At 44.0% G+C, this 12,737-nt stretch overlaps 1 protein-coding gene across 4 annotated transcripts in view; it reads right to left on the bottom strand.

Annotated features, from left to right (window-relative positions):
• Positions 1-10,314, bottom strand: part of Eif2ak1 (eukaryotic translation initiation factor 2-alpha kinase 1) — a 42,162-nt gene extending 31,848 nt beyond the window's left edge. For all 4 annotated transcript variants that reach the window (XM_013023494.1, XM_013023497.1, XM_013023495.1 and 1 more), the window contains exons 1-2: positions 10,112-10,314; positions 1,901-2,059 (exon numbers count right to left, since the gene is read on the bottom strand). In XM_013023494.1, coding sequence (XP_012878948.1) covers positions 1,901-2,059; positions 10,112-10,313 — 361 coding nt within the window. In that variant the 5' untranslated portion in view covers position 10,314. The remainder of the gene's footprint in view (positions 1-1,900; positions 2,060-10,111) is intronic.
• Positions 10,315-12,737: the final 2,423 nt, after the last annotated feature.

The raw sequence follows: 12,737 nt of genomic DNA, 5'->3' as shown, positions 1-12,737 counted from the left end.
TTCACACACTGCACTTTGGATGACAGGCAATAGGACAGCCAATAGGATAGCAAGGATGATTCTTTTCAATATGGAATCAGCCAACATACAGAAAGCATTTATTACGCAATATATGTTCTGGCTTTTACTGATTTGCTCAGTGGCATGCACAAGTCCCTGGGTTTCATCCCAGTATCAGGAAGCTGCAGCGGCGGCAGCAACAGCAGGGTAGCTGTGCCTCACACCTGTACTCCTAGCTACTCAGGATGGTAAGATCTGAAGATCATGGTTTAGAGCAGAAAAATCTGAGGCTCTTATTTCCAGTTAACCAGGAAAAAGCTAGAAGTGGAAGCCTGGTTAAGGTGTTAGGCTACCAGTCTTGAGTGAAAAATAGGGAGTCCCTAAGTTTAAACCCCAACACTAGTAGCACTAAAAATAATTAACAAATACATTTAGTAGTTATTTATATATGTAAACATTACATATTTTATTCAAATACTATATTTATTTTAAAAATCATGAGATGGCTGGAGCATAGCTCAATTAATAGAGCACCTCCCTAAGAATTACCCTTTGTTTACTCAATTACACACACTTTTAGTGTCCTGAATGTTTACACTTATAAGGCATAACCTAAAAGAAAATATGAAATGAATTTAAGGAATGTAGTTATTCATACTCCTCTCACTCCAATTCATGGGTCTTGAACTCAGGGCCTGAGCACTGTCCCTAGCTCTTTTGCTCAAAGTTAATGCTCTACCACTTTGAGCCACAGCACTACTTCCAATTTTCTGGTAGTTAACTGGAGATAAGAGTCTCGTGGGGACTTTTCTGCCTGGGCTGGCTTCAAATCAAAACTCTCAGATCTCAGCCTCCTGAGTAGTTAGGATTACAGGTTTGAGCCATTGGTGCCTGACTTCACACTTTTTTTGGGGGGTCAGTCATGGGACTTGAACTCTGGGCCTGGGCGCTATGAGCTCTTCAGTTCAAGGCAAGTACTCTACCACTTGAGCCACAGTGCCACTTCTAGTTTTCTAGTGGTTAATTGGAAATAAGAATCTCACAGACATTCCTGCCTGGGCTGACTTTGAACTGCAATGCTCAGATCTCAGCCTTCCGAGTAGCTAGGATTACAGGCATGAGCTACCAGCTCCTGGCAAGTCTTTTTGTTTTGTTTTGTTTTTGCTTTTATTGGTTGTGGGGCTTGAACTCTGGACTTGGGCACTGTCCCTGTGCTCTTCAGCTCAAGGTGAGTGCTCTACCACTTGAGCCACAGTGACACTTCTGGTTTTCTAGTGGTTTATTGGAGATAAGAGTCTCACGGACTTTCCTGCTCGGGCTGGCTTTGAATCACGATCCTCAGATCTTAGCCTCCTGAGTAGCATTTTTTTTTTTTTTGCCAGTCCTGGGCTTGAACTCAGGGCCTGGGTACTGACCTTGAACTTCTTTTGCTCAAGGCTAGCACTCTACCACTTGAGCCACAGCACCACTTTCAGATTTTTCTGTTGATGTGTTACTGAGGAATCAAACCCAGGGCTTCATGCATGCTAGGCAAGCACTCTACCACTAGGCCACATTACCAGACCTTCACAATTTTTTGTTGTTGTTGGTGGTGGTCATGGGGCCTGAACTCTGGGCCTGGGTGCTGTCCCTCAATCTTCAGCTCAAGGCTAGCGTTCTACCACTTGAGCCATAGGACCACTTCTGGCTTTTTCTGCTTATGTGTGCTGAGGAATCAAACCCAAGGCCTCATGTATGCAAGGCAGTGCACTGTACCACTAAGCCATCTTCCCAGTCCCACTTCACACTTTTTTTAACCCAATTTTTTATGCACAACTTGCTTCTTCAGAGCCACAGCAGATATGTAATTAGTAAAACACTTTTACAAGCTCTATTAGGAAGCCGAGTTCTTCTTACTTACATTGAAACACCTGTTTAGAGTGAAGTGGGTTTGGCTCATGCACATGGCTCAAGTGCTCCAGCAGAGACACCAGAAGCAGTTGGTTTGCAACTACAAAAGGGAAAGTTGGCTGTTGCAGGGGTTCTTTTAACACTTGGAGTTCTGCTGGAACATCAGATTCTAAAAAAGTAAAAACATAAAATATTATTGGCAAACATGTCTTACAAGAACAAAACTGCATATTCTAATTAATGAAACAGAAATTATTTTTAACACTGAGAAATAAAAAACAAGAGTAGGGCTGGGAAGGTGGCTCAGTGGTAGAGTGCTTGCCTTGCATGCATAAGGCCCTAGCTTCAATTCCTCAGCACCACATAAGCAGAAAAAGCCAGAAATGGTGCTGTTGCTCAAGTGGTAGAGCACTAGTCTTGAGCTGAAGATCTGGGGGACAGCACCCAGGCCCAGAGTTCAAGCACCACAACCGACACACACACAAAAAAACAACTTCCAGGAAGTGAATCTAAGTTGAATTCTGAGAACTGGAGGGCCAGCAGCCAATGCTGGCAGCAAATGGAGTAAAGAATGAATAAAGTAACATGACAGGAAATAAGCTAGCAAGTGGGAATAGAATAGCTTACTTCCTAAATAAAGAAGGCTTGGAAAGGGAAGAAAAGGATGGAACAGTTTTGCCTCGTGAAGCAGGGGTTCGCACACACTATCTCCTTTAGTCTTCAAAAAACAAGCTGAGTAAAATTTTAAACTCACCCTTTCCCTACCTTACAAATAAGAACAGTGATTCCAATATGGAGAAGCAATGTATCGGCACAACAGACTGATACTCATACCCATCTTCTTCTATTACCCAAGACCAAAAAGAGGATCAGCCTCTTAAAGCTGAAGCTCCTAAATTCTCAGAGTTTTATACATTTTTTTTCTCTGTTTCGATTTTTTGTGCCAGTCCTGGGGCTTGAACTCATGGCCTGGGCACTGTCCCTGAGCAGTATTATTCAAGGCTAGCACTCTACCACTTGGACCACAGCTCCATTTCTGGCTTTTTGGATGTTTGATTGGAGATAAGAATCTCACAGAACTAGGCATTGGTGGCTCATGCCTGTAATCCTAGCTTCTCAGGAAGTTGAAATCTGAGGATCATAGTTCAAAGCCAACCCGGGCAGGAAAGTCTGAGACTTTTTTTTTTAATTTTATTGTGAGAATACTGTACAGAGGAGTTACAATTACATGGGAAAGATAACGAGTACATTTCTTATCAAGCATTGTTGCCTCCTCTTTGTTTCCCCTTCCCATCCTTTCCCATCCTCTCCCCTCCCCCCCTACCAAAGTTGTAAAGTTCATTTTTCAACGTAACGACTTGTACATCTCATTGTTGCAATGGGTCCACCTGTATCCCTACCTAGTTAAACAATTTGTTTTTAAAAATATGGAATGCTTCACAAATTTGCGTGTCATCCTTGCGCAGGGGCCATGCTAATCTTCTCTGTATCGTTCTAATTTTAGTATATGTGTTGCTTTTAGTGTATGTGTTGCCGAAGCGAACACTGAGAGATTCTTATCTCCAATGAACCATCAGAAAACCAGAAGTAGTGCTGTGGTTCAAAGTGATGAGTGTTACCCTTGCACAAAAGAGTTTAGGGACAGTGCTCAGGTCCTGAGTTCAAGTCCCATAACCAACCAAAAAAAAAAAGTGTATCACAGACTTTCCTGCCTTCAAACTGCAATCCTTAGATCTCAGTCTCCTGAGCAGCGAGGATTACAGGTGTGAGCTACTACATTTTGCTTAATACATTCACTTTTTTTTAAAAGTTCATTTCAATAGATATTATTTTATTTGGTCAGAGGCACATGGGCATTGCCCCTTTGTGTTCCTAAGAGTATCTCCCTTTGGTCTCAACTGCGTGTGAATGCCTAGAGTCATGTATAATGTAAAACATCCGGGTGTATTTTAGATCTAGCTCCTACATATGAGAGAAAACATGTGCTGTTTGTCTCTCTGAGCTTGGAATACATTATTAAACAGGTGAAAAAAAATAAAGTAAGAATTATTTAAGGAATGTTATTCTGGAAACATATTTGGGAAGAGGCATGCAGTAAACAAGGAAGGGTTAGAATAAGCAAAGTAAAGGAGGTAAATTACTACACAAAAGAGGGAAGAACAGGTTCCAAGACATCAAGAATGAAATCGGCTAGCCAAATGGATGCACCTGTCATTACAGCTACCTGGGAGACTGAGATAGGGAAGATCAGTTGATGGCCACACCAGGTCATTCACAATACCCCATCTAAACAGAAAAGGCTGGACATAGTAGCACCATCTGTTAACTAGGCTATGGTAGAAGTATAAACAGGAGGATCTAGGTCCTAGCAAGTCTAGTAAAGAAAGACCTGTCTGGCTGGGTGCCAGTGGCTCACACCTGAAATCCTAGCTACTCAGGAGGCTGAGATCTGAGGATCACAGTTTGAAGCCAAATCAGGCAGACTCTTATCTCCAATTAACCATTCAAAAACTGGAAGTGGTGCTGAGGCTCAACGTGGTTGAACTCTAGCCTTGAGCAAAAGACCTCAGAGACAGCGCCCAGGTCCTGAATTCAAGACCCACAACCAACAAAAAATAAAGTTATTACAAATTTAGGAAGGCTAGTCAGGGTGAGGTGAGACAGATTCAAATGTGAGAATATAAACCTATACAACTGCTCTGGCCATTACTATATCAAAAACCTTAAAAAAAAATAGCTGGGCCAGGCACCGGTGGCTCACACCTGTAATCCTAGCTACTCAGGAGGCTGAGATCTAAGGGTTGGAGTTCAAAGTCAGCCTGGGCAGGAAAGTCTATAAGACTCTCATCTCCAATAAACCACCAGAAAACCGGAAGTGATGCTGTGGCTCAAGTAGTAGGGTGCTAGCCTTAAGCTAAAGAGCTGAGGGACAGCACCCAGACCCAGAGTTCAGCCCACAACTGGTCAAAAATAAATAAATAAATAAAAATAGCTGGGCCCTGATGGCTCACACTTGTAAATCCTAGCTACTCAGGAGTCTGAGATATGGAAGGTCAAAGTTTGAGGCCAGCCTGGGAATCCAGCCAGGGAACTCAGTTCCAAAATAACAAGCAAAAAGCCGGGCGCCATGGCCCACACCTGTAATCCTAGCTACTCAGGAGGCTGAGATCTGAGGATCATGGTTCAAAGCCAGCCTGGGCAAGAAAGTCTGTGAAACTCTTATCTCCAATAAACCACTAGAAAACTGCAAGTGGTGCTGTTGCTCAAGTGGTAGAGCACTAGCCTTGAGCTGAAGAGCTGAGGGACAGCGCTCAGGCCCAGAGTTCAAGCCCCACGTCCGACAAAAAAAAAAATAATGAGCAAAATGCTGGGCTAGAGGCATAGATAGATGCACAGGGAGAGAGAGAGGGAGACAGACAGAGAGAGAGAGAGAAAGAGAAAGAGAAAGAAAGAAAGAAAGAAAGAAAGGAAGGAAGGAAGGAAGGAAGGAAGGAAGAAATTATAGATAGCAAAATATTTGAATATATATTTCAAGATAGTAAAAACTCATTAGGGAAGCAAAAATATGCCTGAAAGTGAGATGTAACACTAAACAACAGTCAACTACATAACAGGGACCACACCCCTCAAAGAATGAGGTAGGAGGCTGGATAAGGACCAAAGGCCAAAATGTATTTATTTTATAGCTACAAAAATGGGCAAAAAACTGGGTGCTGTGGCTCACACCTGTAATCCTAGCTACTCAGGAGGCTGAGATCTGAGCATCGTGATTCAAAGCCAGCCCAGACAGAAAAGTCTGTGAGACTTTTATCTCCAATAAACCACTCAAAACCGAAGCGGCACTGTGACTCAAGTGGCAGAGCACTCACCTTGAGCTGAAGAGCGTGAGGACAACGCCCAAGCCCAAAGTTCAAGCCCCACGACTGACCAAAAAAAAAAAAGACAAAAGCCTTTTTCCTCGTTGGACCTGTGGAAACAAGACTGGTCACCAGCAGCTCTACTGGAAAAATTCAGCCATGGATCTCGCTCTTGCCACTTGTGCTCTAATCGCACAGTCTGATCCAGAAGTATGGGCTCAAAATGTGCCTGCAATGTTTCCACTGGTATGCAAAAGACATGGGCTTCATTAAGTCGTACTAAGTGATGGTCCTTGAATGGAGTATCCAAGATATCAAGTCCAATGAAAGACCATATTTGTACATAAAATAAAAATTCAAGAAACCTTAAAAATGGGCAAAAATATTTTAAAAGTTGCAAATACAAAATCTGTAAAATAAACATTATATGCTTTTTTATAGTCAGCCTGTCCTACCTCAGTACCTAGGACAGTGCCAGGCATACAGCTCTTCATAAAGATTTGCCAATCTTTACAAAACCCAAAGGTTTCTTTTCTGTCGTTGTGGCTTGGCAGTGGCTTGGCAGTACTGGAGATCAGTCCTAAGACCTCTCAGAATCCCAGACAAGGGCTCTACCAGGTTACCTTTCTTTCTCAAATATTTTTAAATGCAAAATCTCCAACATAACCATTTCTTTTAGCCACATCAAAATATAAACCAGCTGGGCAACAGTGGCTCACACCTGTAATCCTAGCTACTCAGAAGGCTCAGATCTGAGATTCACAGTGCAAAGCCAACCCAGGCAGAAAAGTCCATGATACTCTTATCTCCAATAAACTATTCAGAAAAAGCTGGAAGTGGCTGTGGCTCAAGTGGTAAAGCACTAACCTTGAGGACAAAGAGCTTCAGGAACAGCACCCAGACACTGAGTTCAAGTCCCAGGACCATGGGGGGAAAAAAGTTTTATTTTTACTTACACACACACACACCATTAACAGTAGTGAGATTAAGATTAGAAGGGTTTTCTATTTCCTGTTTTCTGCCATGAGGTAGGTCTACTCTTTATGGCAATTACATATATAAGCACATACTCTGGAAGCATTCTACCACTGGCTCCATCCTGGTTTAGAAAAATTTATTTTTTAATAGGAAAAATGCAAAACAGAAAAGGGATGGGGGTGTGGCTGACCTGGGGACACTGGCTTAAATTCTTGCCTAGCAAGCATGAGGGCTTAAGTTCAAATCCCAATATCACCAATAAAGAATAAGATGGTTGGGCTGGGTAGAATGACTGTCTCACATGCATGAGGCCCTGGGTTTGCTTCCTCAGTACCACATAAACAGAAAAAGCCGGAAGTGGCACTGTGGCTTAAGTGGTAGAGTGTCACCTTGAGCTGAAGAGTTCAGGGACAGCCCTCAGGCCCAGAGTTCAAGCCCCAAGACAGTTGGTCAGTAGCGTCAAATAAACCTTTAATAATTCAAGAAAATAGCCAAGCATGGTAGTACAGGCCTGTAATCCACGATATCAGGAGACAGAAGCAGGAAGATAAGAAGTTGAAGGCCACCCCAGATAAAAGTGCTGAAGGCATGACTCAAGTAGTATAGAGTGCTTGCCTAGCAAGCTTGGGACCTTGGATTCAATCCTCAGTATCTTCTCCCAAGAAATAAGGGAAAGGGAAAAGGATATCAAGATAATGACCACTTTTAAAATCCAGTTAAAAACCCAAATGAAATAAAACAGAAAAGCAATGATGTCTGAAGCTTAAATCTCACACTTTATAATATTGGTCACGAGGAAAAGAGAAAAAGGTGGAAAGATGAGGCCAATTTCTCCAAAATAGTAAGAAATGAAATGCAGATCCTAGCTGAATTAGAGTTCTAGACTCCTACATGCAGCATATGAGTAATTAGATGAGAAAGGGTAAATCTAACTCACTCTTCTCAGGCAAGTATGCTCAGAACTGTCCATTATTATTTGACAGAATTTATGAAAATTGCTGATAGATGCAAAGAAAATTAATGAACCTGATGTTGACTGCTGTCCAGCTGTGTACTGTTCAAAGGCTAAACTGGTACAACCAATTGCTGAAATTACACCTGTTTTAAATTTTCTGACTCTACTGTTAACTGGATAAATGTCCTCCTCAAATCATACACAGCACCAATTTAAAAAAAATCACTTAACTACTTCATGTGTACTGCTATTCAAAATGGCTCACAGATATGAGCCAGGCACTGGGTGGCTCACAATTGTCATCCTAGCTACTTAGGAGGATGAGATCTGAGGATCATGGTTCAAAGCCCGGCCAGGCAGGAAAGTCTGTGGTCACCAATTAATGGGCCAAAAAGCCAGAATAGGAGCTGTGGCATAAGTGGTAAAGGGCTAGCCTTGAGCTTTTGCTCAGGGACAGCACCCAGGCCCTAAGTTCAAACCTCAAGACACACACACACACACACACATACACACACACACACACACACACACACACACACACTTCCTGGACATTCTAAGCCTCTTTGGGAGAAATGGCAATTACATAAATAAGCACAATAGTATTTATCAGCAAACCCAGGAGGAGTAAACTTTTCAAAGTTTATCTATCATCACTCCCTTCCAGAATAATCTTTGGTTTGCAGAAAGTCTTATCACACAGTTACAGAAAAGAGTGACTCGTATGTTTACAGCTGGGACTTTTCCTAATAACATCAATATCCCCCACACCACTGAGCCTTAATATCAACTGATGTGTGCAAGAAATCAGGGTATCATTACAAATTTGCCACCATACCATCTTCCTCTATAAAACTTCACCTGAATTACCACTCTGGTTTACTTTTCTTTCTCATTGTGGTCAAGTTTTACAGATGACAAACTTCTCACCTTGGTTTTCATCTTTAAATCCACAGCAATATAATAATACTAATGCCATCCTTGTGTTAAATGTGTAAAATACCTTAGAGTTGAAAAACTCCTTAAAACAATCAATGTATTTCTTGGAGGGTAGGGTGGTAGCGTGGTAGGGAGAGGCTTAGGAACCGACTCAGAGCCTCCTATAGATGGCTACAACCCCAGCTCAAATGCATACATTTTTGGTAGTACAACTGAATTTTTTTTTGTGGGAGGGTGATTAGATGTGGGGCTTGAACTCAGAGGGCCTGGTCACTATCCCTGAGCTCTTTTGTTCAAGGCTAGTGCTCTACCACTTTGAGCCACAGAACCACTTCCAGTTTTCTGGTGATTAACTGTAGATAAGATGCTCACGGACTTTCCAGGCCCAAGTAGCTTCAAGCACAGTCCTCAGATCTCAACCTCCTAAGTAGCTAGGATTACAGGTGTGAGCCACCAGTGCCTTCCACAACTTTTTTTTTTTTTGGGGGGGGGAGTCGGTCATGGGGCCTGGGTGCTGTCCCTCAGCTTTTCAGCTCAAGGCTAGTGTTCTACCCCTTGAGCCACAGCACCACTTCCAGCTTTTTCTGCTTATGTGGTGCTGAGGAATCTAACCCAGGGCCTCATTCATGCAAGGCAAGCACTCTACTACTGAGCCACACAAGTGATTTTTTTTTTATGTAGCCAAACAAGCCAAGTACTTACGGCCAACACCTGTAATCCTAGCTACTTTGGGAAGCTAATCACAGGTTAGTAAGCCCTTATCTCAAAAGTAACCAGCAAAAAAGGCTGAAGATGTGGCTTAAGTGGTAAAGCACCTATCTAGTAAGCAGCAAGCCCTGTGTTCAACACCAGTATCGCCTCCCACACACATACACACGCAAAAACTAGTAATATCAAATAAGGACCCTCACTGCACGTCAGTAAATGCCACTAAAATGGTTAATTGCTTTCCAACACCTGCCACTTAAACTTGACTTCCTTATGCCACATCTCCTGCTAACGAAAAGCTTGGAGACAGAGATGAGAGCCATAGATAGCGAAATTGAAGAGAGAAACAGAGGGAAGGAGAGAGGAGGGAGGAAAGAGACATTGAGAGACAGCGACAGAAGAGAACCAAGCATAGAAGTTTCTAATTTAAGCTCCAAGTCCCAAGCTCTTCAAGCGTAGCCAGTCTGCAAAGTCCGATTCTACACTAAAGGTCAAAGATCATTCTCAGCGAATGACAAACCCACAGGTCCTGAGTGGGGGCTGGAAAGCAGCCTCGGGGAAGCCCCGTCGTCTGGTGTCCAAAGGCCCCGGCCAAGAAACCGAGGAGCAGAAATATCAACAAAAATCTTTACCTGACACTGCCTCCCCGACCCTCCTCTGCCCTCCCCAATTGAAGCCCAGGCCCCCGGAGGACCCAGGGACCGCCCGCCCCGCGTGGGAATGCGGGACGCAGAGACGCGGGGCTCAGGGGACAGAGGCGCGACGCACAACACTGACGTTTCCTCACCGTCATACTTGGGGTCCGAGCCTTCAACCGGGAAGTCAATGGCGGGCGGCGCGGCCACAGCTCCCACAGCATCGCTCTCCACTCCCTTATCCCCGGCGTCCGAGTCGCCACCCAGCATCTCCGGCCCGCGCGCAGGGCCGGAGCCCAGCCCGCAGGCTCCCTCCGCAGCGGCCGGCTCAGAGCCCGCCGAGATCTCCACCATACGGAAGTGATCCCTTCGTCTGGCGGAAGTCCCGCCTGGACGCTTTGGCGCCGGAGGCGGGACCTAAATAAGCCACGCCCCCTCCCTTCGGGAGGAAAGACAGGCTGATTTGGATGCCCTCGCTTAGCTAGCTGCGGCTGGCGAAGCCAGGCTATATAGGTCTCACGCGTCCACCTCCCCTCCTGTTTACACTAAGACTGAAGTGTCAGCGTAAAGACCTGGTGTCCCGTTTAAAGTCTGATTAGAAACATGGACCTTTCAGCAAATGCTTTTTTTTTAAAGTTCACCCTTTTTCTCCTGCCCATGTGTCCCTGATGACTACTTAACACTTTGCTGTCAAAACAACCCAAGAGGATCGCTGAGTAGGTAACAGCTAGGCTAAAAATCTTTAGGAAGCCAGGCGCCGGTGCCTCACTCCTGTGATCCTAGCTACACTGGAGGCTGAGATCTGAGGATCATGGTTCAAAGCCAGCTCAAAGCCAGCCTTGGGCAGGAAAGTCCGTGAGTCTTTTTTTTTTTTTGGGGGGGGTCAGGTCGTGGGGCCTGAACTCTGGGCCTAGACGCTGTCCCTCAGCTCTTCAGCTCAAGGCTAGCGCTCTACCACTTGAGCCACAGCGCCACTTCCGGCTTTTTTCTTATGTGGTACTGAGGAATCGAACCCAGGGCTTCAAGCATGCAAGGCCCCAGGCCTCATGCATGCAAGGCAAGCGCTCTACCACTGAGCCACCTTCCAAGCCCCAGTGAGACTCTTTTTTTTTTTTTAATTTGTGAACATACTGTACAGAGGGGTTACAATTACATGGGCAGGATAATGCGTACATTTCTTACCAAGCATTGCAGCCTCCTCCTTTGGTTTACCCTTCACATCCCTTCCCAGCCTCCCCCATCCCCCCCACCGGTGAGACTCTTATCTCCAATAAACCACAAGAAAGCCAGAAATGGTGCTATGGCTCAATGGTGCTATGGCTCAAGCGGTAGAGCTCTCGCCTTGAGCTGAAGACCGCAGGGACAGAGCTCAAGCCCCACCACCGACCAAAAAAAAAAAAATGACTTGGGGGTTTCTTTGCAATGTACAAAACTTTAAATCTGCATTCCACCCACTCATCTGGTTGAACCACTACTAAATATCCCCATGCTACTGATCACATATATGGTATATAACATGTGAACACCGTTATATGTTACAGACTGTGATAAACAATTTGCTCCAGGAAAGTTAGAATGAACTTGTGACTTTAAATGAGAGTCATTATTCCGCAATACTGTGAAATTCCAGAAATTATGTATAATCACTTAATCACAATCAAAAAAAAAAAGAACCTCGGGAAGGGAGGGAGGGAGGGGATGGTAGGGGGAAAACAATGGAGGGGGTAACAATGTTCAAGAGGAAGTGTACTCATTACTTCACTCATGTAACTGTAACCCTCTGTATAGTATCTTTACAATAAAAAAAAATCTGCATTCCATAGAGAGTCATACCGGACACTTTAAGTTCAATACAGACAGACAGTTAAGGATACACTTTAAAGAAACTTCCAAAGATGTTTCATCTTCTCTTATTCTGGGAACAACATAGCCTTTTTGGAAAGTTATTCAATAGGTAGAAATCAGGGCTGGAGATGTGGTGTCACAGTCATAGTGCTTGCTTAGGAAGTGCATGGTCCTGAATTCAAAACCAGTACCATCATACACAACACACACACACACACACACACACAAATTGCAGGAGCTGGGGAGGTGGCTCAGTGGTAGAGTGCTTGCCTTGCATGCATGAAGCCCTGAGTTCCATTCCTCAGCACCACATAAGCAGAAAAAGTTGGAAGTGGCGCTGTGGCTCAAGTGGTACAGTGCTAGCCTTGAGCTGAAGAGCTGAAGGACAGCACCCAGGCCCAGAGTTCAGGCCCCACAGCAGACAAAAAAAAAAAAACTGCAATGGTTTAAACATACTTCATTCTCTATGGAAGTTGTCTGGAAGTAGAGTCCGCATTAAGAGGTATTAAGAGATGAGACCTTGTGACACATTTCAGAGGTGATTAGGTCTCTGCCTTCAAAAGTGGATTAAGCCACTCATGCGATTAATGGATAAATGGGATATTAAGTTAACAGCTTAGAAAGCTTTAGAACTTGTAGAGACCAATTTGACCAGATGACTTTCTTTCTATCTCTCACCACAGGATACCTTGCACTACCTCAAGATTCTGCCATCAGAAAGCCTGTTGACAGATGCATACCTTCTAGCTTGGTCCTTTAGAAACATGAACCAAAATAAACACCTTTATATACCAAGCCCAGTCTGTGGGATTGTGTGATTAGCAATAGAAAGCTATGACAGCAAATACAGCTCATCAGTGGTTGCTCATTTTGGTGTCTAAACATTGGTGTTTCTTTGCATTGTTCATGTACTGAAGATAGATCCCAGGCTTC

The sequence above is a fragment of the Dipodomys ordii genome, unplaced genomic scaffold, assembly GCF_000151885.1.
Source record: "Dipodomys ordii isolate 6190 unplaced genomic scaffold, Dord_2.0 Scaffold68, whole genome shotgun sequence".
NCBI lineage: Eukaryota > Metazoa > Chordata > Mammalia > Rodentia > Heteromyidae > Dipodomys > Dipodomys ordii.
This window is presented reverse-complemented; position numbering and strand designations above follow the sequence as displayed.